General features: G+C 39.2%; 1 protein-coding gene across 1 annotated transcript; it reads left to right on the forward strand.

Moving 5' to 3' along the window:
• Positions 1 to 1,619: 1,619 nt before the first annotated feature.
• On the forward strand, positions 1,620 to 23,894 carry Tigar (TP53 induced glycolysis regulatory phosphatase). The gene is made up of 6 exons (XM_047547878.1): positions 1,620 to 1,763; positions 8,559 to 8,596; positions 12,945 to 13,066; positions 17,006 to 17,083; positions 20,849 to 20,959; positions 21,828 to 23,894. Exons 1-6 carry the CDS (start codon positions 1,732 to 1,734, stop codon positions 22,233 to 22,235), a joined length of 789 nt encoding a protein of 262 aa, XP_047403834.1. The 5' UTR covers positions 1,620 to 1,731; the 3' UTR covers positions 22,236 to 23,894.
• The last annotated feature ends 171 nt before the right edge of the window (positions 23,895 to 24,065 follow it).

Here is a 24,065-nt window from a genome sequence, read left to right on the forward strand (position 1 = left end):
TCTTTCTGGTACTCAGAACACATATATGGAAAATCTACTACATACAGTCCCACATTCTAGGCCCCACTTAAAATTATCCCTCCAAACCCATCTTGAAGATGTCTCCAGATTACTTGAGGGCTGGTAGAAATGCTGAATTTAGCCTCCAGTCCACACCTTTTAAATCCAGAATTTGCATTTAACAAGATCCCCAGGTGATTTGTGTGCACATTCAAGTTTGGGAAGTACTGCTTTAAACAGCTTGCTCTTCAAACAGGAAACAGCTGGGGACTAAAAAAAAAAAAAAAAAAAAAAAAAAAAAAAAAATGATGCCTGGGTTTTCCTCCCAGAGGTTCAGATTTAGTTTTTCTGGAGTTCAGCCTGTTTTCAAAAGGTCAATAGATGATTCCAAAAGACAGGTAGGTTTGAGGACCTTACCACTGACCAGCTGCTTGAGCCTAGATAAATTGCATTAGTTTCTCTGTAGGCCAGATTTCTCAATTCCTAAGTGAAGGTAATGCAGCCCACCTATTCTGTCTAGAATTTTAAGGCCTGATGTGATAATACATTGTGAAACTGTTTTGAAATGTGTCTATGAATCTGTCTTATGTATCACTTAACTCCTCTATTCCCATGTTCTTTTATAATCCCAATCTCAAATATAATTGGGGATTTATTAAAATACATGCATTATCAAATATGAGTATTTAGGTAAAAATGCATGAAAGACAATGTAAACTAGCTAACATTATTAAGTTTTACCTGTATCATGAACAGGTACTGTTATCCCAGTTTACTTATCATATGGATGAAGGCTAATGAGGTTCAGTAAATCCTCAAGACCCTGAAGACCATTAAATAGAAATTATTCACCTGATACTTATTACAAGGGCAAGAGAGACTTATTCGAGACCACTGTAATAAGTTCAAGACTATTCAATAGAGGAGAGACTGCAACCCTAAGAACAACAGAGATTTATAGTCGGGACAGGCTGTAAGGAATGAGGGAGGAGATGGAAAATTATTAAAGAGGAACTTAGGTAATGAAGGGTGAGCAAGAAGAGGAACTTAATTGAATATCAAGGGTGAGGGGACTCTGATAAACTGGCTTAGCAGGATTCTTTAGTAAAATAGAGTTCAGCAGGCCAGACTCTTAGAAAGAGGGCCAGTAGTAACTTGAGTAAAGTTTGGTCAAGGAGGAGCTGGGAATGAAAGTGAGTGGGTTTAAATATACATAATTTGCTGACTTTCCTACCCCAATATTAGGGAGTAACAGCTCAGAGGATGCAATTTGACTCTGTACATTGTGAGGTATTCATTGCATTTCCCAGCTGTAAGACTACTGTTTGCAGCCTAGCCTCCAATCAGATCAACCAAAAATCACAGCTTTCCATATCTCTGTCCTAAGTCTGCAGGCAGCACGCAAACCAAGAATCCCACAGCCTTATCTGAGGGCGGGGCCCGCACGCACCTGCTGCGCGCCAATCACAGACCCGCGCGCAGGAGCGCAAGCGCCATAGCCCTGGGCGGGGCCTCACCGCTCCCCAGTCTCCTCAGACCTGTCCGCCTCCTTCCGTTCTGATTGGCTTTTCGGGGATGACGCAAGAGGCCGTCTCTGCCTATAGTTGCGGAGCCGGCCGCCGGCCGAGTGGCGGAAGTGCTGTGAGCGAGGTGAGCCCGCAGTGCAGTAGCCGCGCGGGGCTAGGACGCAGAGCTGTGGCCATTGCTTCACCTCCCTCCGGGCACGTGAGGATGACGCGCTTCGCCCTGACCGTTGTCCGGCAGTGAGTACTGCTGTCGCAGGGGGTCTTTCTCTCTCCATCGAGTATCGTGGAGTGGGTGGACAGAGCATGGATCTGTCATCTCTTCTTGTCCCTGCCGGCTTAGTCCTCGGAGGGATGACTTGGAAGGGACTGTTTCAAGCCTCTTTGGTCTGGGTCATCCCATTTCGACCCCTCTTATCACAACTACCCGAGTGAGGAAGGCAGGTCTTAAATAGCATCACTCCGGTTTCACGTGAGGAAACAGCTATAGCTGAGTAAATGATTACGGTTCTCACTTAGTGGCAGAACTAAAGCTGAAGAAGAACAACCCTGCCCCTCAACTTGTGTGTACCGCTTTTGCTTCCCAGCATATTCCAAAGAGTTTGCGGAATTGCTCGTCCTTGGCTGATATTATTAATGCTTGTCTGCCTTCGGTTTCTGCCTTCTCTCCCACTCTGCTGTTCCCTCTGGTTTACCAGGGCAGTCGGCTCCACGGGCATGTATTTCAGATTTATTTCCTTCCTCTCCAGAGATTACAGTTCTGAGAAAGAAAAGAGGGCCTCAGCCCTCCTCTTGGCAGACTGCCGACACCCAGAACAAATATTTTTATCATAACACATTGCATGGAGCTAAATCTGTTTTTATGCTCTTTTTTTCTTCTCAGCACCTATTTGCTGAGTGTTCGTGGGACGTGCAATTCAGTGTGGTTAAAGAGCAGAAGATTTTCAAGTTAAATAGCTGAGTTGGAATCTGTCTCCAGGTTGGAGTCCTGTAGCCTGAGTCTCTGTTAACCGGCTTAATCTTTCCAACCAGTTTCCTAATATGCAAAATGGGGATAATAAATACCTATTTCACTGGGTTATTGTGAAAATTAAATGGGGAAAGGTAAAGTGTATGACATAACAGAGGGGAATAAATACATCCAAGAAGTAAATAACTTCTATAAGGACAGCTCCAGCAAAATGCAATTGGTTCTCAACTATATGTGTATAGTTTATCAGACCAGCATTTTGAGTAAGTTTTATGTGCCATTATAGGGAATTATAGGGATAAATAAGATACTGTTTCTGCTTTCATGGAACTCATAAAGAAAGAACCCTTATAGTATTTAATCTTGTCAAGCCTACTTTAACTGATGTGTTTTCTCTCACATTCTTCCCTTGTCGGAAGATAATCTTGGGAATCATCTGGATTTGTCCTTTTAGGACTCAGAAAACCTTAATGTCTCCCTATCTCTTCTCCCTGCCCCCAGCCCCCACATTTTACAGAAAGCTTTGGGAGGCTTCTTGACCTACTTGAGGTCATGCAGCTAAATTGGTTAGCAAAACAGGAACTAAAGCCCAATTACCTGCACCCTGCTTTTTCCCAACATTAGAGTGCTTTCTAGATCCAGTACAGTGTCAGATGAATGATTGAAAACCTCGTTTAGGAAGTCAGGGTTAAGTCATCCCTTGAAAAGTAAGGTGATCCCTATTTAGATTCTTAATAGACAAAGTTATATGAATGTGGATTTCATTTCCTTCTTTCTGCTTAAAAAGGGCTTTCTTTAAGAGACCTTCATAGGAATCACTTAAAAACCATCTCAATAAATTATTAGGTGCCAAACACAGGTGTAATTAGACTCTGACAATAAGTGAAGTCTGACATCCTCAGTTCCCAGGTGAGGAAAATGAGGCAGAGAGGCCATTTAACTTAAATTCACGTGGCAAGTTGAGTAGGCAGGATTTGAACCAAAACAACTTACCCATTGTGTTCTGCCTCTTTTATTGTGTTAAATCCTAGTATTTGAAGATTACTTAAATATCACTGGACATATTTGAGTCTTCTCTGCCCCTCATAAGATAGTTATGATAAGAATAAATTGTTCTATTTTATACTTAGGAAAATGGAGAAAAAGTGTTGGAATAATCAGGAGGGCTGTGGTTAACTGTTTTATTGTCAGAGCCATTCCATCTTTTTTCTTGTCTTGAGAGTTCTTAGAGCAAAAAAAAATTTAAAAATTAAAATAAACCAAAAATACAAACAACCCCCCCCAACCAACTAGTGGTTCTTTCAGGAAAAGAAATGATTTCAAATTTGATAATCAACATAGTTGAATAAGATGAGTTACTAAAGAGTTGAAAAATTTTATGGAACTTAATAATGTATAATGCATAAGTATATAATTTTTATAATGCAAGGAAATTTTAAAGCAACTAATCCATCATGAATTTTGTACTCTTACTGTATGTGTTTGTCTTTCTCATACTTTGAAGTGAATGAACCAGTGTGTATCATTTTTGGAACAGAATACCCAAGATTCCCAACTTTACGTCTATCGTTATTATTAAACTAATTTCTCATGATAGCACAGCATTGTTGAAAACTCCAACAGATGTAGGTGGGCATTATCATCCCCTGATAGGTGGCAAACAGTTGTGAGTGGTGGGAACAGGAGGTACTTAAGGCTAGTGGAATACTCCTATAAACTGAATCCACTCTGCTGACCCTGACCCCCACCTACTTTTTTAAAATTATTATTAATTTTTCATACTGGGGATTGAAATCAGATGTGCTTAACCACTGAGCCACATCCCCAGGATCTTGACAGGGCCTTGTTGAGGTTGGTTTTGAACTCATGACCCTCCTGCCTCAGCCTCCTAGCCACTGGAATTATAGGCATGCACCACGACACCCAGTCCATTTTTTTTTTTTTTTTAAAGCACTTTACCTGTAATCCTGCCTGGTTTAAGTCAACGGGATATATTAGGTTCCTCAGCCAACAATCTGTTATATGCAGAAGGGCAGGCCCAAAATGCCAAAAAGAACACAAGTTACCCTAAAGTAGGGTGGAGGGTTTTGTGACCCTTATGCAGACCAGATTCCAGAATTGGAATTCCCCCTAACCACAAAATCAGTAAGAACAGATTCCAATTTGAACTAGTCAGCATGGATCAAAGTAACCCAGAGTTGCCTTGTTTCTCATGTGCAATAGGGACCTAAAAGTCTGATGCAATTGTGATATCAGAAGTCAAGAGGTGGACCTGGGTGGGACTCGGGGAAATTTCCCTGGGATCCCCAGTAAAACTGGAGGGCAGGAGGGGCACACTGTCCTTCTCTTTGAGAGGACCCACTCCCTCCCTTGAGAGTGTCCCCTTTTCCTATTCTAATAAACTCATGCCCGTTACTGAGTGACATGTCTGAAATCTTTCTGGCATGATCACAAGAACCAGTGAGAGGACTGCTGTGGCCGCCTCATCTCTGAGGCTGGCCCTTGCTCTGTAACAACCGACACAACGCTGCTGAACGCCCTGGTTCCTTGAAATAATTTTTGTTATTGTTTGTAGTCAGTCACTTGCAAAACCACCCATTTCACTTCCATTTGTAACTGACTTATAAAACTTTAAAATTTTTTGTAAAGTAAATTTACATTTGATGACTTAAAGATGATCAATTAGTAAAGCCTACTGATAGCCAAATTGATCTTTCTTATTCTACTTCTGTGGAGTACTTTTTGTTAAATGCTAATCATTGTTTTAGACAATAAAAAGGCAAGCAAGGCAGTATTAAATCATCTGTACTTTAATACTTTTATAAATATATATATAATTGCTATATTACTGTGATATTGGTTCATGGGCATTGGGGTGGTCAACTGAGGAGAGCCTTTACAACCAGGATGGAGCTATGTATAAACAAAAATGTATCATGAGTTGGGTATCTTACAAGTGTTTTGTTTTTGTTTTGTTTAATCCAGGAATTGAACCCAGGGGCGCTTAATCTCTGAGCCATATCCATAGCCCTTTTTATATTTTATTTTGAGGCAGGATCTCGCTAAGTTGCTGAGGATCTCAGTGAGTTGCTTAGTGGCTTGCTTGAACTCGCAATCCTCCTGCCTCCGCCTCCCAGCTGCTGGGATTACAGGCGTGCACCACTGTTTTTCTTCTCAAACCTTCTAGTGAAAGTCTTTATATTACTAACCTTTGAAATCTCCTGTTTGCAAATAAATTTATTGTAAAGGAATTAGGATTAAGCTATATTCATGACTAAATATCAGGAGAGGTTTTATATTTGCATGTACACTAAAGTATATTTATTCTGAAATGTGTACTCATTTCTCATGATTTCTTTCCTATGGCAAACTGAGTATTGTCTGTAGAATTCGAATCCCTCAAAAGGACATAATAGGGAAATTAAACTTCATATGATTTCTAAAGAAATTCCACAGAATATAAGTCTGGACTAAAAAAAATATCCTTTAAATGAAGAACAGTGTGATAAACTACAAAATAAATGATGCATATTTGTGGGCCTATAAATGGCTCATCATAAGACTTCTTTTCTTGGCATAAGTCTTTAGATTCTTGCGGAGTTGGGTGTTGTAATTTGGAAGTGGATCACACTGCAGTTTTGAAAATGAGTGGTGTTATTCCTGACTCCTTCAAAATATATCCCTCTGACCTTTCAGCTGCCTCCTCCTCCTCTGCTGTGTCATAAGCCAAGCTTTGGTTAAGGGAAATGGATTAATAGTAAAACCTATTTTATCCATCTCATTTCCACTCCCCAAACTAATTTTAAACACTTGCTTCAAGGATTTATGTAACCTTCTTGGTAAAGCCGATAAAAGCTCTAAATTTCTTATAAAAGTTTTAGGGAAAATTCAGTTTTTGGATTCCTACTCTGTATATTTATAAAGTGGTTTGAAGGCAAAAATATCTAGTGATTATTATAATACCACTATGTAGTAGCAGTCTGTTGATGTATAGCTAAAAGAAGTCCTGCATTACATCACAGTCATTTTTCTCCTTTTGCCAAAAATAATTAGATGGTGGGGAAGCACCTTTACAAAACTATCAAATTACTGGTGTTTCATTTTTGGTAACTTTAACAGCAGTTCTTTTACTCTTCATCTCAGCATGATTATGCGGTTGAGATAGGAAGTGAATCTGATGCATAGTACTGTTTTCTAGATGAGAAATGACAGGGTTCCCCAAACTTGTCCTGGATGCTGCTAATCCATCTGCACGGTAGAGGTTAATATTCTCTTTTGTGTCCACTTCTTTAAGATTCCAAATGAATTCTGGATTATTACTATTTTTTACCAAAGCATAAATAGTTCTATGTACAGTAATTTCATTTGTTTATCATGTTTTTATTTGTAAGCTAATATGTCAACATATTTAGAAATCAAAACTATTCTCCCTGTTCTTTTCCTACCCATAGGTGACCAAGTTTCTTAGTTTCATTATGTATCCTCCCAGTGTTTGTTGTGCAGATCCAAGTATTTTTTCCCTCCTTCCTGAAAAGATGGTGTTCTTTTTATATTCTATACCTTGATTTTTTTTTTTTTTTACTTAATTATGTATCTTTACATACAGTCTCTCTTAAAGGACACAGCTACACATTATTCCATTGGGTGGATATACCACTGTTTGTTAATGAAACCATTAATAAATGGTTCTTTGAGCCATGGTTGTGGAAATCAACTTCCTGTCAATGTACATTTGGAGTATTTACAATCCTTTTCTATTAGAAATAAGATTATAGCAGTTAGTCTTTTCAATATGAAGAAATGCAGGTATTCCCAGTAATGGGGCTGTGGTATAATATAAGCTCACCAGGTAATTCTGATGAGGTTCAAGTTTGAGATCCATTGCTCCGGGCAGTGATTGATCACAATGGGCAGGAGTCCAGGCAGAGACTCAAAAGTTGGTGATTCTGACTTGAAGGTCTTTTGCAGTTCTTTTCTGGATCTGAGTAAATCTATCCCACTTGAGAATTTTATTATTATTTTAAACTGCAGCATCTTCTCCAGTAATCAAGAAATTGCAAATTAAAATCAAAGTGAGATGAATTGTTCAGGTACCAGACTGGCACAAAGTGAAAACTGACCTTACTGAGTTTTGGGAGCTTAGTGTACCACACCGCCGGGGTGTGTAAATTGGTGGAATCACTTTGGCATTATCTGGTAAAGCTGTATGTTTGCATACACTTATGTCTGGGCCAGCCACTCTAGTGCAGGATCTGTATTCCTGGTCATGTCTCAACAAACATTTGTTTAAAACCCAAGAGTTTCAACTGGATTCTCCTTGATCCTACTTTATACTTACTTCAGGATTGCTTTTATTGTAGGTCTACCCTGTCATCCAGTCTTGCCCATGTACTCTCCTCTCCTCTTTTCTTTCCAGCCTCCATTTCCTCAGTTATTTGGTGACCAGTTTTCTAGTCCTCTTACCCTTCTGGTTGCTTCAAGGTTGTTTGAGTTTGTTTTGGTTTTTAATTCCTAAAAATTGTATTGCCCAAGCCTCCGTGCAGTGTGCAGTAGTCTGCAGGATAGTTTTCAGTACTGCAAAATGTTGCTAAGGTTTGTGCACTTCTTTCCCATTCCGTTCTGATGCCCTTTCCTTGGCTCAGTTCAAGATAGCAGTGAAAGGACTGATCTTCATGTTTTGGTTCTGCCTTTAAAAGTAGTTTTGAGTAATATATTTATTTTGACAAGACTATTTAACAAAATAATGTGTGCACATATATAAGTATTTTTTAAATAGCATTTTCCTCTTACAGTTCGTTTAAGATTGATCCCTAATCTATACATTTTAATTTGGGGTAGTTTGAAATTTTGAACTCATCATTAGAGCTGTAGAATGAATTGCATTTTTATAAGTTCGATTATGAAGTGTGTTATAAGGTTTGATTATGAAGTATGTTAAAAGGTTTCATTATGAAGTGTGTTATTCATCTTTATGAATATCATAACCCTTTATGACTGGTTTTCTTCCTCTCAAAAATGATATAATTTGGTATTAAAGCTTTTTTTCTTCCCTCTTTCTATTTTAGTGGGGAAACAAGATTGAACAAAGAGAAAATACTTCAAGGTTGGTATAATCCGGTTGTTATTCTAGTTCTCTGCCTTATGTTAATGCGATATGTGAGTTAATCAGATTGGGTAGGGTGGAGTGGTCTGGGGGCAGCACTATTCTGGGATATACTTGGATTGAGATTTCAGAATTAAAGTATATAACAACCACAGAACAAGATCAGAGCAGTTGGTAACCAAGAGGAATAAATCTCTTGACTGAACTAAATGGGTGGAAAAATTTTCCAGCTGGGCGAGGTGGTGCACACCTGTAATCCCAGCGATTTGGGAGACTGAGGCAGGAGGATCATAAGTTCAAGGCTAGCCTCCGCAATTTAGTCAGGCCCTAAGCAACTTAGTGAGACCCTATCTCAAAAAATAGAGGGCTGGTGGTAAAGTACCCGGGAGTTCAATTCTCAGTACCAGATAAACAAAAAAAGAACCACTTCTCCAAATTGTTCTTTACATGTAGCTTCGAAGAGGCCTAGTCAGCTGATTAAAAAGTTATATTGGTTCTAGATGTCTTAAAAATATAACTGTCTAGATTTAAAATGATTCCTATTTGGAAACGTGAAATTTTCCGGGTGGTGTTAATGGTATTTTCCAGCTCAGATAGTTATTTTTAGTAGTAACCAAGAGCTTTAATTCTTCTGTGTGCTTCTTACTTTATTCTGAACTGATTCTTCCTCCCTTGTTCTGTTAGTATGGACTCTGATTTTTCAGTTATCCTGTGATCTAGCTAGGCTTTTTAAAGATTATCCTGGGAGAAGTTTCAGCTAGACCTGCTATTTCTGTGCTGTGATTATAAAAGCATTTAGTTTTATTTGAGGGGTAGTGACCTGGGATTTATAGAAATTGGTTTTCATTCCCAGTGTGCTTAACTCCTTTTTCTGGCGACTACTAGTCTGACACTTAAATGAAGCTGCTTTTGAATGACTTATACCCCACCCAAGTTATCCTCGGCCATGATCCACGGCCACCACCTTGTCCTTTAGTACCGCTCGTTTGTCTTACTTCATTAGAAACTGACCATGGCATGAGAATAAATGTCTTTGTTTTCATTTTCAGTTGTTGGCTTTTCGTTTTGTATTCTTTTCCCAACTTAGTTGGATTCTTAGTTCTTTAAAAAATATACATAATCTTTTTAGCTGGTAAGTCTGTTTACCTTTATTCTGGTTACTGGTGTGTTTGGACTTCCTTCCTTTTTTCTTTTTCCCCTTCTTTTTATAGACTTCCTCTTTATTCTTACTGGTTTTTATATCTTAAGTTCTTTTTTCTCTATTTTTTTTCAGGCTTGTCTTACCTTCCCTACTGGTTCCACCATTTCTGGTCTTTTAATGGTTGCCTTTAAGTTTTCCCATTCATAGTCATTTTAGTCAGTTTATGACAATGGACTTGGTGACTGAAACCACAGGTTTATTTCCTCACAGCTCTGGAGGCCAAGTCCAAGATCATGGTCTTCCCAGTCTGCTTCCCATTTTGCAGACTTCTATATTTTGGTTGCATCCTCCCACAACTGAGAACAGAAAGCAAAAGTTCTTGTGCCCCAGCATGTTCATGCTCCTTTTCCCTCTACTGGGGATTAAACCCAAGGGCACTCTTACCACTGAGGTACATTCCCAGCCCTTTTTATTGTTTATTTTGAGACAGTCTTGCAAAGAGGCTGGCCTCTACCTTGTGATCCTCCTTGCCTAAGCCTCCTGAATCACTGGATTACAGGTGTGTGCCACCAGGCCCAGCTAAGAACTGTCTCTTCTCATAGGGTCATTCATCCCATTCATGAGGGCTTTACCCTAAGATCTAATCACTTCCCACAGGCCCACCTCTTAATACCATCACCATCTCCCTAAAATACCAATTTTAGGGAAACGTGAATATTCACCCTAACGATACCAAATGAAGTATAACATTAATTTCCCCTCTTGAAAAATACAAAGGACTTATGTTATCATTGTCTAGCATCTGTCTTTTTTTTAATGACTTGACATTATTGCGTATTTGTCATTCAGGCAGTGTTTACACATGACCTGCTAGCTTTGCTGCTTGTCATTTCTTTTGCAACTCTGACCTTCTTTCCAGAATTATGTTTTTTGAAAGGTTCTTTGGTGTGTATGGATGGGCTGATGGTAAAGGTGATTTCAATCAGTACACACAGTTCTGGATGGACAGTTCTTCAGCACTTGGAAGATGTTAATCTATTCTTATTTTGGCTTTCATTGTTCCTGTGAGGAAGTCTCTGCCAGTCAAATGGTATTCCATGTTTACATCTTTCTCTATAACTGCTTTGAAAATCTTCTCTTTGATTTTAGTGCTCTTCAGTTTCCCTTAATACATCTAGTAGGATTTTTTAAAATTATTCTATTTGATATACACCATGTTTCCTTTATCTGTAGATTAGTGTCTTCCCTCATTTTTTGAAAACTCAGCCATTATCTCTTCATGTTTATTTTCTTCATTTGCTATTTCACATGTTTATTTTCTCCATTTTTCACATCCAAAGATTCTGTCTCCCAAAGATGGGAGGTGATGGGAGGAGGATTAGGCACCCTCCCCTCGTGAGCAGGCAGGACTTATAAAAAGCTCACCCTTAAGAGCTCTCACACCCTCTTTCTGCTATTTGAGCACATAAGGGAGAAGTCAGCAATCCGTACCCTGGGAGAGTCCCTCACCAGAACCCAGTCATGCTGACACCCTGATCGTGCGCTTCCAGCCTCCAGCACTGTGAGAAATCAATATTGTTTATAAGCCACCTAATCTATGACACTTTGTTATAGTAGCCTGAACTAAAACAGTGCATGTTGGGAATTCCCATTCTTTCCCTGTTATTACCAGTATATCTGTGTTCCTTCTCCTTGCATCTGTGCTGCATTCTGGGTAATGTGTGCAGCTCTGAATTCATTACACCTCCCCTCAATCACATCTCTTTATCCACTGAGGGGTTTTTTCCTTTCTTAGCAATCTTGTTTTCATTATTAAAAGATTTATTTGATCTGTTAGAAAGCTGTCTGGTTGATTTTGATGCTTCCTGTTATTGCTTATCTTAATGTATCTTTATGATCAGGAACAGACAGATGTGAGCAGTGGGAACATGAGGTTAAGGGAATTCTATAAACTCGGTCCCCTGTGCTGACCCTTGTGTGCTTTCTTTTTTAAAAAAGCAATTTACCTGCAGCCCTGCTTGGTATAAGTTGACAGGATATGTTTATTTTTCATCAAACAACCTGTTATCTGTAGGAGAAATGAAGGCCTAAAATGCCAATAAAAAGAACATAAGTTACCCTATAAGGGGGGACTTTTGTGACCCTTACACAGACCAAATCCCAGAACTTGGGAAAGTAAGGATAATTCCCCCTAACCATAAAATCTTTAAGAACAGCCTGTGTCAAACCTAGAGTTTGCTTGTGCAGAGAGAACTTGAAAGCTTGCTGTCATCCTGCTGTCAAAATCAAAAGTCGAGGTGGACCCGGGTGGGTCTCTGGAAATGTCTCTGAGACCCCCAATAAAACTGGAGAGCAGGAGAGGCAGGCCATTCTTCCTCTCTCTGAGAGGACCCACTCTCCCTTTTCCAATTCCTTCTAATAAATTTGTGCCTGTTACTGAGTGACACATCTGAAATCTTTCTGGTGTGATCAGAGGAATTGGGGTTGCCTGCCTCAGCTTCGTGGCAGACCTCTGCCTGGAACATTTATGTCTTATTCATAATTAATTTTGTAGGTTTTCTTTGCTGATTTCAGTGTCTGAATTCTTGGTTCTAAATCTGTTTTTTTCTGACTTTCATTCATGATGGATTATTTTCTTGTGTATGTGTTGAATCTTTGGCTGAACTATTTGCTCAAAGTCAATGGAGAGCTTGCTATCCTCTTGTGAGTGGTTTGTCCTGAGCAGGATCTGCGTTCAACTTTACCGTTGGCCTGAGACGACATTAGCCTCCTTAAAGGACCCCTTGCTTCAGTTCAGTTCAGTTCTCCCACCTTGCTATCCCATGCAGCAGGTCTCCTTCCCGAAACCTTCCAGTCTGAGCCGATGTGGCAGCAACTCCGTATTTCCCATGTCAGTTTTCACATTGCAGCCCAGGGATCTTTGGTGGCTTGGCTTTTCCCCTTGGAAAAGTGGGTTGCATTCTGTGAACCCACTAATGCCGAGCATATAACGTTTAATTATTTTGTAGTAATAAGGTCCTTCACAGCATCTTGATAGAATCATGGATTAATTTTACAGAATTCACTGTTGGTTCTCTGAAAAGTTATGTGGAAAAGTACCCAAGGAAACCTTTTATTAAAATACAGGTAGACACGGTTTCTGTTCTCTTACATGTGGCTCAATTTCCACCCCTTGGTTATATTTTTGAATGCTTTGTTTCACCACAGGACAAGGAGTGGATGAACCTCTTTCAGAGACTGGATTTAAACAAGCAGCTGCTGCTGGTAGATTTCTGAATAAAGTGAAGTTTACTCATGCTTTCTCCAGCGACCTCATGAGGGCAAAGCAGGTGAGCTTAGGGAGAAGGTCTAGGCTGAGAGGTCCAAAGTCTCAACAATTGTGTAAGCTTGAAAGATTTGTCACCAGCGCCCACAGGGAATTAAATCACATAGATATCACCTCCTCCCCACTCACTCATCCCTAAGTGAACTCCTTTCTTTTCTTTTCATTGAACTCGGTTCTTTTTCTTTTCTTTTCTTTTTTTAAGTAATTTTTAAATTAGAGTAGCTTTGGAAAAAAATTGCACAACAAAAAATTAAGGTATCATGAGAAAGCCAGCAGGAATGACTGATAGGAGATCAACCCACAGTCACATCAGAAAATAGAATGACCAGAGACAGTAAAAAAATTGAGTCCATAAAGCTATAGATTTCTTTAGAGAACAGATCTCTATAAAAATGACACCAAATTTTATTAAAAAGAACCAAGTCAATTCGTAAAAACTCAGTGGAAGGAGAGTTTTTGATGTACCATGAGGGAATAATAAGGTTGGAGTTTTACCTCCCTGCATAAACAACTAGAAAACTCGACAATAAATGTGAAACCTTGGGCCTGGGGTTGTAGCTCAGTGGTAGAGTGCTTGCCTAGCACAGGTGAGGCACTGGGTTCAATCCTCAGTACTACATGTGAATATATAAATAACATAAAGGCATTGTGTTCATCTACAACTAAAAAACAGTATTTTAAAATGTGAAACCTTAGACTTCAGGCACAATGGCTCTGTGATGCCTGGATGAGGTGGAACAAACAAAATGAGCCCCAGGACCGTCCAAGGCCATTGCCAGACTCTGGTAGTGGGTGCAAAATAGAGCTTGGTGGTTCTAGTGATTTGAGGAAGGAAAGCATGGTCTTTAGGGACATTAAGGTGACTAAAACTTGGGGTTCAGAGAACTAGATAAGAACTAGAGAAAGAACTCTAGAAATATGTATAGTGGTCCACTTAAATATGTCAAAATATATTCTGTCATTTGTAACTAAAAAGCACAAATTTTAAAAAATTCAACCAAAAAAAAATCTTTGGACTGTTATCTGCACATGGGTGGAGTGACACCACATGAGGGCAGGCAGGACACAGCTGCAGAGGAGAGAAGAGTGGAACAATTCCTAGAGCTCACAGAGGACGGGGAAGCATTTGAGTCCCCACCAGCCAGAGTGCAGGGATTTTGTTGAATGCACAGGGCACGTAGTAGTGATTCCAGAATGATCACTCCCTAGCATGAATGAGAAAGAAAAATGAGGACAGAAATAGAGGATAAAAAACAAAAATCCTAAAAATGAACCAGGTTGATCTAGAGATGAAAAATATGATGTCCTGAAATGAAAGTTTCACAAGATGGAACTAACGGGTTAGGTGCTGTTGAAGAGGTCATTGAACTTGAAGATAGCAACAGAACATTCCAAATCTACTGTGGATCGGAAAGAAAGAAAAGCTAAAATAGGGAAGACAGACAGCTTCAGGGAAGTATGGGACAGTGTCTAACAATCCAATACATGTGTAGTTGGGAGTCCTGGGAGGAAAAAGGGGAAGAAGAGGTAGGGAGTGGGTTTTTAAAAATATATTCTGAAGATGTAAAGATTGAAAGTACTTTGAAAACACAGATGAAAGATTTTTTTTTTTCTCAAACAAAATTGGAGAGCCCAGAAATAGAGCCACACTTATATAGTCAATTGTAAGTTTTGTTTTTTGTCAGCAGGGTGTTGACAAAGGTACCAGGATAATTCATTGCATAAGGGCAGTCTTTTCAGTAAATGGTGATGACACAGTGAACATGAGTATCAACCCTTACCTTGCACCATACGCAAAACTAATTTGAAATTGATTATATAAGCTGGATTTTATTCAAGTAATTTTTGTTTTTCTTTTTTGTTGGGGTGGGGGTACCAGGGATTGAACTCAGAGACCCTCGACCACTGAGCCGCATCCCCAGCCCTATTTTGCATTTTAGAGACAGGCTCTCACTGAGTTGTTTAGCACCTCACTTTTGCTGAGCCTGGCTTTGAACTCGTGATCCTCCTGCCTCAGCCTCCTGAGCTGCTGGAATTACAGATGTACACCACTGCGCCCAGAAAAGTTCTGTTCTTTGCAGGGTACCATTTAGAAAATGAAAGGGCAAACCATGGATTGGGAAAAAATTATAAGTGTATTATATGTATTATATATGTCATATATGTGAGTGTATGTGTATATATAATCTGTGTATAAATTTTTTCTGCTCAATATAGTTAGACAAACTTTAAAAGGGGCAAAAGATTTGAATTTGAACAGGAACTTCACAAAAGAAGATATATTCAAGGCCAGTAAACAAATGAAAAGATGCTCAGCATCCTTGATCATCATATAAATTAAAACCACAAATTAAAACCACAGTGAGATACTGCTGCACATAACATTTAAATGACTAAAATTTTAAAGATTGTAGAGCATCTAAAAATCACACATTGCAGGTAAGAATGTAAAAGAAACCAACTACATTGGAAAATAGTTTTTATAGTTTAATACATGCTGATTATTACCTCGCAGTTTCAGTCCCAGAAACTTATCCGAGAGAAATAAAAACATATGTCTGCATAAAGACTTGTGCATCATTGTTCAGTAGCAGTTTTATTTGTAACAGTCATGTAATAGAAAGAATCTGTGTTTATCAGGTGAATGGACGAATGCACTGTGGTATATTCATACAGTGGAATACAACTGAGCACTGAAGATGGAATACTAGACATGTATCAACGTGAAAAAATCTCAATATAATAATTTATGCTAAGCAAAGGCAACAAGACACTAAAGAGAACATACTGCATGATTCTATTTATATGTAACTCTGGAAAAGACTGATGTACAGTTTTATAAAGCAATTCAATTGTTGCTTGGTCTGGGGTGGGAAGGATTTACTGGCATGGGTGTGAAGATATATTTCAGGGTGATAAAATTCTTTTGTAGTTTGGTACTTAGATGGGCATATACATTTGTCAAAACTCAAAAAACTGTAGACTTAAAATAGGTGTATTTTATTGTTGTAAATTATGTATCAATTTAAAGCATGGAATAATTTAAAAACCTCAGTGAACATACTAAGTTGTAGATTATGCACAGCTGACAAGATTAAGACAGTAACCTAAATGCCACACAGTATGACTGATTTAAAATGTAAGTTTAAAAGATGTGAGGGACATGATGGGAAATTGTAATGTCTTCCAAGAGGAGATGTCAGAGAAAATGAGGACGAGGCAGAATTCAAAGAGGTCATAGCTGGTCTTACAGAATCATTAAAAGACAGTGGATCTCAGATCCAGGAAGTATAACCAGTCCCAATCAGTAAATACAAAAGAAATCCACATCTGTATTCATCAAAGCAAAGCCAAGATTCCGAAGAATGAGGACAAACATCATCCTCTAGATGAGTAGTAAGGCTATCTACAAATCTGTCAGTATCAGTAAGAACCTCGTCAGTGTGCTGAGAGATGGCAAGGATTAACCTAGGGTTTGAAAAACCTTTTTGTAGAATACAGATGAAATGACCTTTCAGACAGACAGGACCTAAAGGCGTTTTCAAAGACTGTTGAAAGGAATATAATTCCAGAAGGAAGGTCTGAGTTCCAGAAAAAGAACAGGGAGCAAAGAAATTGGCAAAGGTATACATAAATATAAAGAAATACTGACAACATGTATAAAACAGTAATGATAAAGTCTAATTTATGGGGAGGGGTGAAAAAGCAAGGTAGATCGTAGACTTCAAGGTGCCAGGAAAGGCAGCCTGTGCAAATTAGTCAAGTTCACTGAGCTATATCTCCAGCCAGAGGCAGCATTTATACAGGGAATTTATTGCTTGGTCTCTGGTCCTTTTTTTTTTTTTTTTTTTTTTTTAATAACAAAGGTGTCATGTATTATGTTGATATTTCATGATGATTAACATTTTTATAAGAAAAGGAACAGCTGTGTTTTTCTTTACAGACCATGCATGGGATTTTGAAGCAAAGCATGTTTTGCAAAGACATGACCATAAAATATGATTCAAGACTTCGAGAAAGGGTAAGTGACTTATTTATTGTGTTAGTCAGATTCTCATTGCTGTGACAAACCCCTGAGAAAAATAATGTAGAAGAAAGGTTTATTTTGGCTTACGGTTTCAGAGGTGTCAGTCCATAGTTGGCTGGTTCCATTGCTTCAGGACTGAGATGAGTGAGAACATCATGGTGGAGGAAAGCTGCTCACCTCACATAGCCAAGGAGAGTGAGGGTGGGGGAGGGAGGGGAAAGGAACAAAATATAGTCCCCAGTAACCTTCTTCCTCCAAGTAGACCTACCTGCCTAGAATTTCCACCATCTCCCATTTAATCATCCATGGATTAATCCACTAATGAGATCAGAGCCCTCATGATCCATTCGCTTCCTAGAAACCCCATCTCTTGAACATTGGCATTGGGGACCGATTCTTAAACACATGAGTTTTAGGGGGACATTCCATATCCAAACCATGATATTTATATATTGTACTTTATCATAAAATTTCAGTTAGCCACCTCATTTTATGTGGCTAAAAATTCAGTCTGGTCCTACTGGAATCTACTATGTGATAGTCACTTTTATGTATTCTCATACATTTTTTTGAGTACGTGTGGTGTTGGGTGTCAAACCCAGGGCCTTGCTCATACTAGGCAAGTGCTCTACCACTGAGCTACACACCCAGCCTGTAGGTAGCACCTTTGAAATTATGAAAATTAGATGAGATGTGATAAGCATCTTGAATTATGAAAGAAGATATACTTGTAAGAATTTGAAACTATATGCAAGAGTTTAAAAGTGAAAAATTCTTACCTTCCAATTCTACTCCTCACTTATAAGTATGAATAGATTTTCCTCTTGCCCATTTTGTATACCAGAAATGAGTCTTGCTGAGGCTGTGACTTAGCAAACCCATATAGCAATGTCAGAACTTAGATTTGAACCCAAGACTCCTAGAATGGTATTGATTTTTATTGTACTCTCTTATATTAACCTGTAGCTCATTAGCATCCCTGCTAGCTCTGCAATCTCTTTACCTGGGCAGAAATGTAACAAAATGTTGAGGACATTTTTAAAGAATGGTTTCTCACAACTTGCATGAGTTCTGTTATTGTTTGGAATTGATCTTAGAGCTCCAGCATAAAGACTGCATGTGGACTCAGTCTGTGCCCGGGAACCAGGGCTCAGAGCTTACTCAGGATGTTCTGAGCCCTGAGCAGTGCCTGTCATCACAGTAGGCGAAAGCGTCATCAGTGGGCGTGGCCGTCTATCTCATCCTGTGCTCTCTCCTGGAGTAACTTCATCTCCTGTGATTTCAGTTGGTGAAATCCCAGTGATTTCCAAATCTATGTTTAGCTGAGATGTCTTGCCTGAGCTGCATGCCTACTGTTGGTTTCTGGTCTGTACGCCCTGCAGCTACTTTCCCCTCAGTGGAATGAGCTGCCTTTACCCCAAGCTGCTCCTGCTTTACCTGTTGGGCAAGCCATTCATTCTTGGCTTTTTGTCTCTTATGCCATACCACCTACCATTTAGTCAATTCTACTCAGTTCTGGAAGCTATGCAGACATTTCTCTGCAAACCCCTGCTGCCATCCCGGAGCAGTTCAGTGTCCTCTCCTACCTCAGTCATGTGCTAGTGATTTCTCTCCTTTCCTGTCTTGCCCTCTCTTTTCCCAACCTAATCTCCAACTGCAGCTTGAGTCATCCTTTGCAAGTGTGGTTGCTATACCCTGTTTAAAACAGTTCACTAATTTTCTTTAACCTGGCTCCCATAGTGCTATGTGAACTCATCTGTCGCCTCCTTGCCTTCTCTTCATTGGTGCTTCATGCTGTAGCCTCAGAGTACTAGTTGGGCATTGGCATGGTGCTTACCACATGCTAGCATTCTTTTCAAGCACTGTAAATTCATTCAGCTTCATAATTTAGGTGTGAAGGTTGAAAAACCTCACATTTTAATCCCCATTTTATAGATGCATGAAGCAAAGCACACAGAAGTCAAGTCTGTGCCCAGGATTACATAGCCATCTAACCCTGCAGTCCATACTCTGGAACACTGATCACAGGCCTCTCAGGGTCTTCTCTGAATCACCCAAATGCTTCTGGCAAAAGAGCCAGCCTCGTGAACATCTGGCCTGTGCTCCACACTGCCTGGAGCATTTGCTACCGATCTGGCAGATTTCCACTCACCTGTCAGGCTTTGACCCTGTGTGATTCCCCAAGTCCAGAGGAGTCATCTCCCCCAGGTGTGCCTGTGTCCTTCCTTTCCTCCATTGTGTCCCTTTTCACTAGTGCTCCTTGGTCAGCAGCTGGACCACACTGGTCTCTGCACAGGTGTCCAGTGTGTTTCATGGTGGGACTCAGGATACATAATAAAGGAAAGTTTCCATTCCTTTGAAATCAAAGCAAGTGATAATTTTTACTGATCCCTTTAGTAATAGAAATTGCTTTGTGTATATATATGAGGATATATGAATTTGGTCTTGAGGATTGTAAGAGTGACTGACTTCATAGCAAAACAAGCATATATTTTAATAAAAATGGTATTTTACTATTGGACTTCTATTTGATGATAGGATCTTTTGGCATCATCAGTGCAAACTAACAATTTTTTTCTTTAATTTTTTTATTATACAAGTGACACATTATCATTGTAAGAAATTAAAAGTGATTTGGGGAAAAATAGTTAAAAAATCTATACCACTCACAGATAAACACTGAACATTTTTGGTATGTATGTTCCTCATTTTTTTTTTTCGTTTGTACATTTTTCTAAATAGAATTCTTTGTACTGCTTTTAAACCAGCATTTCTCATTTATTGAATACTGACCACTTTTTGGTGCCTATAAATGCATCTTGATGTAATCACCTAATTAATACTTCATGGATATTCCATATTTTATATAACCCAGCAACTACTAATGAGCATCCAGGTTGTGATTAGATTTTTTGCTGATGTAAATAATGTTAAAATAAACATCTTTGTAGTTAATTCTATTTCTAGAAATGGACATTGCTGAGTGCATACTTTTTCTTAAATTAGCTCTAAATTGCCTTTCAAAAAAACCAACTTATATTCCCATGAATGGTCTAGGAGAGTTAGTTTTTTCACACCAACACTTGATATCATCAATTTCTTTGATTTTGCAGTGTAATAGCTGAAGAATGGTACCGTTTAATTTTTGTGTTCTTGATTCCTAATGAGGTGGTTTCCCCATGTTTCTTGGCCATTGATTTCATTTGTGACTTGTGTGTCCTTTGCTTGGGCTCAGCCTTAATGGGCCTAGGAAGCAAGCGAGTTTTAGAATCGCCCAGATCTGGGCTTGGATTTTAACTTAGCTAACTACTGTCTGTGAAAGTGGAGGCTAGTTGCTTAACCTCCTTGATACTCAGCTTCCTCACTTATAAAAGTGGAGGAACATTCTGTACTTGCTTCAGAGTGCCACTGTGAGGACCAAGTGAGAGAGAGTGTGTGGATAGGAGGTGGCCAGTGCGGTGCTTTGCGTGTGTTCATCTCTAGCCCAGGAATCTGAGCAAAACCTGTATTTGTTCAGTAAAGCCTGCCATCATTTCTTCCATACAACCCTCTTTGAACATAGTATACCACTCAAGGTTTCTGTTGTACTTTCTAGGCTTCATGGCCTCTTACTGAATACATTCAGTTTAGAAGAGATAGACCACTAAAACAAATACAGGAAATTAAGCTTATTCCTGGAGCCATCCAAATTGGCCAAAAACCTGAACTTAATTGTTACATTGCAAATTCACATGAGGCATCTTTGTTGAACCATGACAGAAATACGGGACTGCGGAAGGCAAGCCGCTCAGCGAGCTGAGGGCAATGGCCAAAGCAGCTGGGGAAGAATGCCCTGTGTTTACACCGCCCCAAGGAGAGACATTAGACCAGGTATGTACCACTGTCCCCAGTCTTCTTGTTGGTGGACTTAACAATGTCAGGATGGCTGAATCTGACTCACTTGTAAATTAGATGTTTGTGAATTATAGCTAAGCAGTTTGAAAGTTGCCTTGTTTATAAACAACTCTGCATGATGTTATTTCCTTTTTCCTTTTTAAGTCATCCTTTCTTTCTCATTTGCTGGTAAGTTAGCAGCCATCACTGATGATGGATTTAAGGAGATATATTCTTGTACATCTAAGAAAAAATGATTTGATAGTGAAGCAATGGCGGGCAGTGGTGGTGTTTAGGAAAGCAAGTGTGGTGGTGTTCAGGGGGGATAAGCAAACCACTCAAGGGCCAAATCATTCAGAAGGTGAACCCTAGCTTCTGCTGCCCTGCAGCTCTTGAATGACATCCTCACAGTGCTCATGCTTCTACTGAATTGTCTGAATTGTGCTATTGGTGATTTTTTCCCCCCCTATTCTTTATCTTTGTAATTTTCTGATAGACTTTATATTACCTTAGTAAGAGAAAGATTTGTTGTAGTTCCAGCTGAACTGAAGTGCCAGATAGTTTCTTGGCAAGCACTGTTTTATGACTTTCTGTTCACTTGTAGATTTCCTTAACCTAGTGCTCTGAAATCAGGAAGTAGGAACTGTATCCTACTCATCTGTGTCCTTGGTTTGCCTTCAGAAATGTGGTGGGCACTTACCTATACCTGTGGAACCCCTGACTGAATGAACAGAAATATAGATTGAGATTCATCTGCTTTTGTGTGCTTACATGGACCCATTAGAAAAGCAAGCAGTTATGTCATGTTTGTTTTCAGGAGGTCATTAATGTCCCTTCATCTCACATTTTCTTTCTTTCTTTACAGGTGGAAATGCGTGGAAAAGACTTCTTTGAATTTCTGTGTCAACTAATCCTGAAAGAAGCAGGTCAAAAAGAACAGTGTTCTGCGGGAGCTCAAAGAAACAATCTGGAAGCTTCTTTGGCAGAGATATTTCCTTTAGAAAAAAACTGCAGCTCTGAAGTTAATTCCGACAGTGGAACTCCAGGATTAGTAGCCAGTGTCTTAGTCGTGAGTCATGGTGCTTACATGAGAAGCCTGTTTGGTTATTTTCTGACTGACCTTAAGTGTTCCTTACCAGCATCTCTGAGAAAATTTGAACTGTCGTCAGTCAGTCCCAATACTGGGATCAGTCTCTTCATCATAAGCTTGGAGGAAGGAAAAGAACCTACAATGAAGTGTGTTTGTATGAACCTACAGGATCATCTATCATGAAATGTGCTGAGTTTAGATCTGCATCAAAATTCTATCAGTTTTGAGCCTCTGAAGCGTGTGCCTTTGGCTTACTTTATTTCCGTCCTTTGCTAGTGCTAATTTGGAAACAGTTAAAAGTCATAAACTCTCCTGGAATGTCAGCCACATCACACAGTAATGGAAAGCTGTTTAGAATTGACTTACATTGTCCGAGTGCAGCCTGCGTTTTCTACCCTGCTTGGTCCCATCTCTGAGTTATAAATGGAAGGAACTCAGTATTGCAAGTTGGGATTCATAACCTTGATACTGGATTTTTTTCCCCTTTTAAAAAATGTTTGTTCTTTAATGAAAAAATCTAGCTTATTTTGTTGATTGATTCTTGGTAAGATACTGTATATTTTTTCCTATCTCATCAAAGTCTTGAAAGAACTATTTATATTTCCCATTGCATATTTATAGTGACTGTTGTATTTTAAAAGAAAAGTTCTTTAAATGGAAAATTCATACCATCATAAGTTTATGTAAAGTAAAACGATAAAATGACACTAAAACATTTTACCTAGAAATCAGCTGTTGGAATTTTTTATTCTAGAGGGGGTTTGAAATATGGGTGAATGCAGATTGTTGAGTGTAGAGCAACCTGGGGGAGGAAGCCAAGACTTCATCTGACTAAAACACATTACAGATGAACTCTCTGGGCAGAAGGTAAAAGAGCAGCATGCTGTAAACAGTATCTTGCAAAAGACAAGTGAGTGGAAGCCAAGAAAGTCCCCTAAAACAAGTTTGACTCAGAGCGAAGACCACCATTCACTTGCTTCATATTTAACCTGTAGGCTGAAGAATTTTCAGTTTGGTGAAGGTTCCAAAGAAAGGGAAAAGTTAATAGTGAACTATGTAGTAACCTCAGAACCAAGAGGGAGCTTCCTTGAAAATCATGGGGCAGAAGGCAAAAATGAAGTTGCCTCTTCTTTCCACCAGATGGCACTGGAGGAAAGGAATCTTGACTAACCTAATGTGGACATGGGGTTGTTCCTTCAAAAGTCCTTGTCTAAATGAAGTCGGTAGTTTGCTTTTAAGTAATCACGTTGATGAGTGCCATGAGTCTCACCTTACAAGAGGATGAATGTTCAACCTGTCAGTTAGGGCTAAAATCACTTATGTTGACATGTTCTTTGATTATCAATTTAAATCAGCTGTAAAGTTCTATACTACAGCATCCTCGGTGTGTACACCGCTACCATTTTTTCTGCCTATATTGAAACAAGGCATGAATTTGAGCACCAGAGGAAGTATACTATTAATAAATACTTGAAATGATAACCTAAAAGAACAAATAACAACCTCATTCCCACTGTCCCTAAGTAATAACTTTCCTTTTTTTTTTCCCCAAAGAAAAAAACATTGAGATGTAAGAAGAGTTTCTTTTCATTCTCACAGTGCTGCTCCCTTGCAGAGGCGACCAGTGCAGTGAGTGTATTTGTGTTCATCTGTTCTTTTCATCTTCACCTCATGTCTGTAAGGCAACAGTATTATTTGGTGCTTTAGAAATGTTCGTAAATATCATCGAGCTCTCTGTATACTTTATTTTTACCTATTCTGTGTTGGAGCACTCTTGAGATATATATAGATCTAGTTAATTATCACTGTACTCTAATGAATAAATTTAGCACATTTGGTTTATTCTGTGAGTGGACATTTTCAGTAATTTTCTGTTGAAACACTGTCACAAGAAAGAGTCTTTTGCCTGACTCCTTGTGCAGAGTGGAAGTGGTGCCTGGTGGCTCTTCATGGTGGCTCTGCTACTTGTCAGTCACACTGGCAGTATCAAGAATTCCTCCTTTCTACAACTTG

Source organism: Sciurus carolinensis, chromosome 4 (genome assembly GCF_902686445.1).
Source record: "Sciurus carolinensis chromosome 4, mSciCar1.2, whole genome shotgun sequence".
Classification (NCBI taxonomy): domain Eukaryota; kingdom Metazoa; phylum Chordata; class Mammalia; order Rodentia; family Sciuridae; genus Sciurus; species Sciurus carolinensis.

Bases quoted from the DNA above. Each gene is read 5' to 3' on its own strand.
- Tigar (XM_047547878.1), top strand. From the start codon at position 1,732: ATGACGCGCTTCGCCCTGACCGTTGTCCGGCA. The intron at 13,067-17,005 runs GTGAGCTTAGGG...TTTTCTTTACAG, and splicing joins ACCTCATGAGGGCAAAGCAG to ACCATGCATGGGATTTTGAA. The intron at 20,960-21,827 runs GTATGTACCACT...CTTTCTTTACAG, and splicing joins AAGGAGAGACATTAGACCAG to GTGGAAATGCGTGGAAAAGA.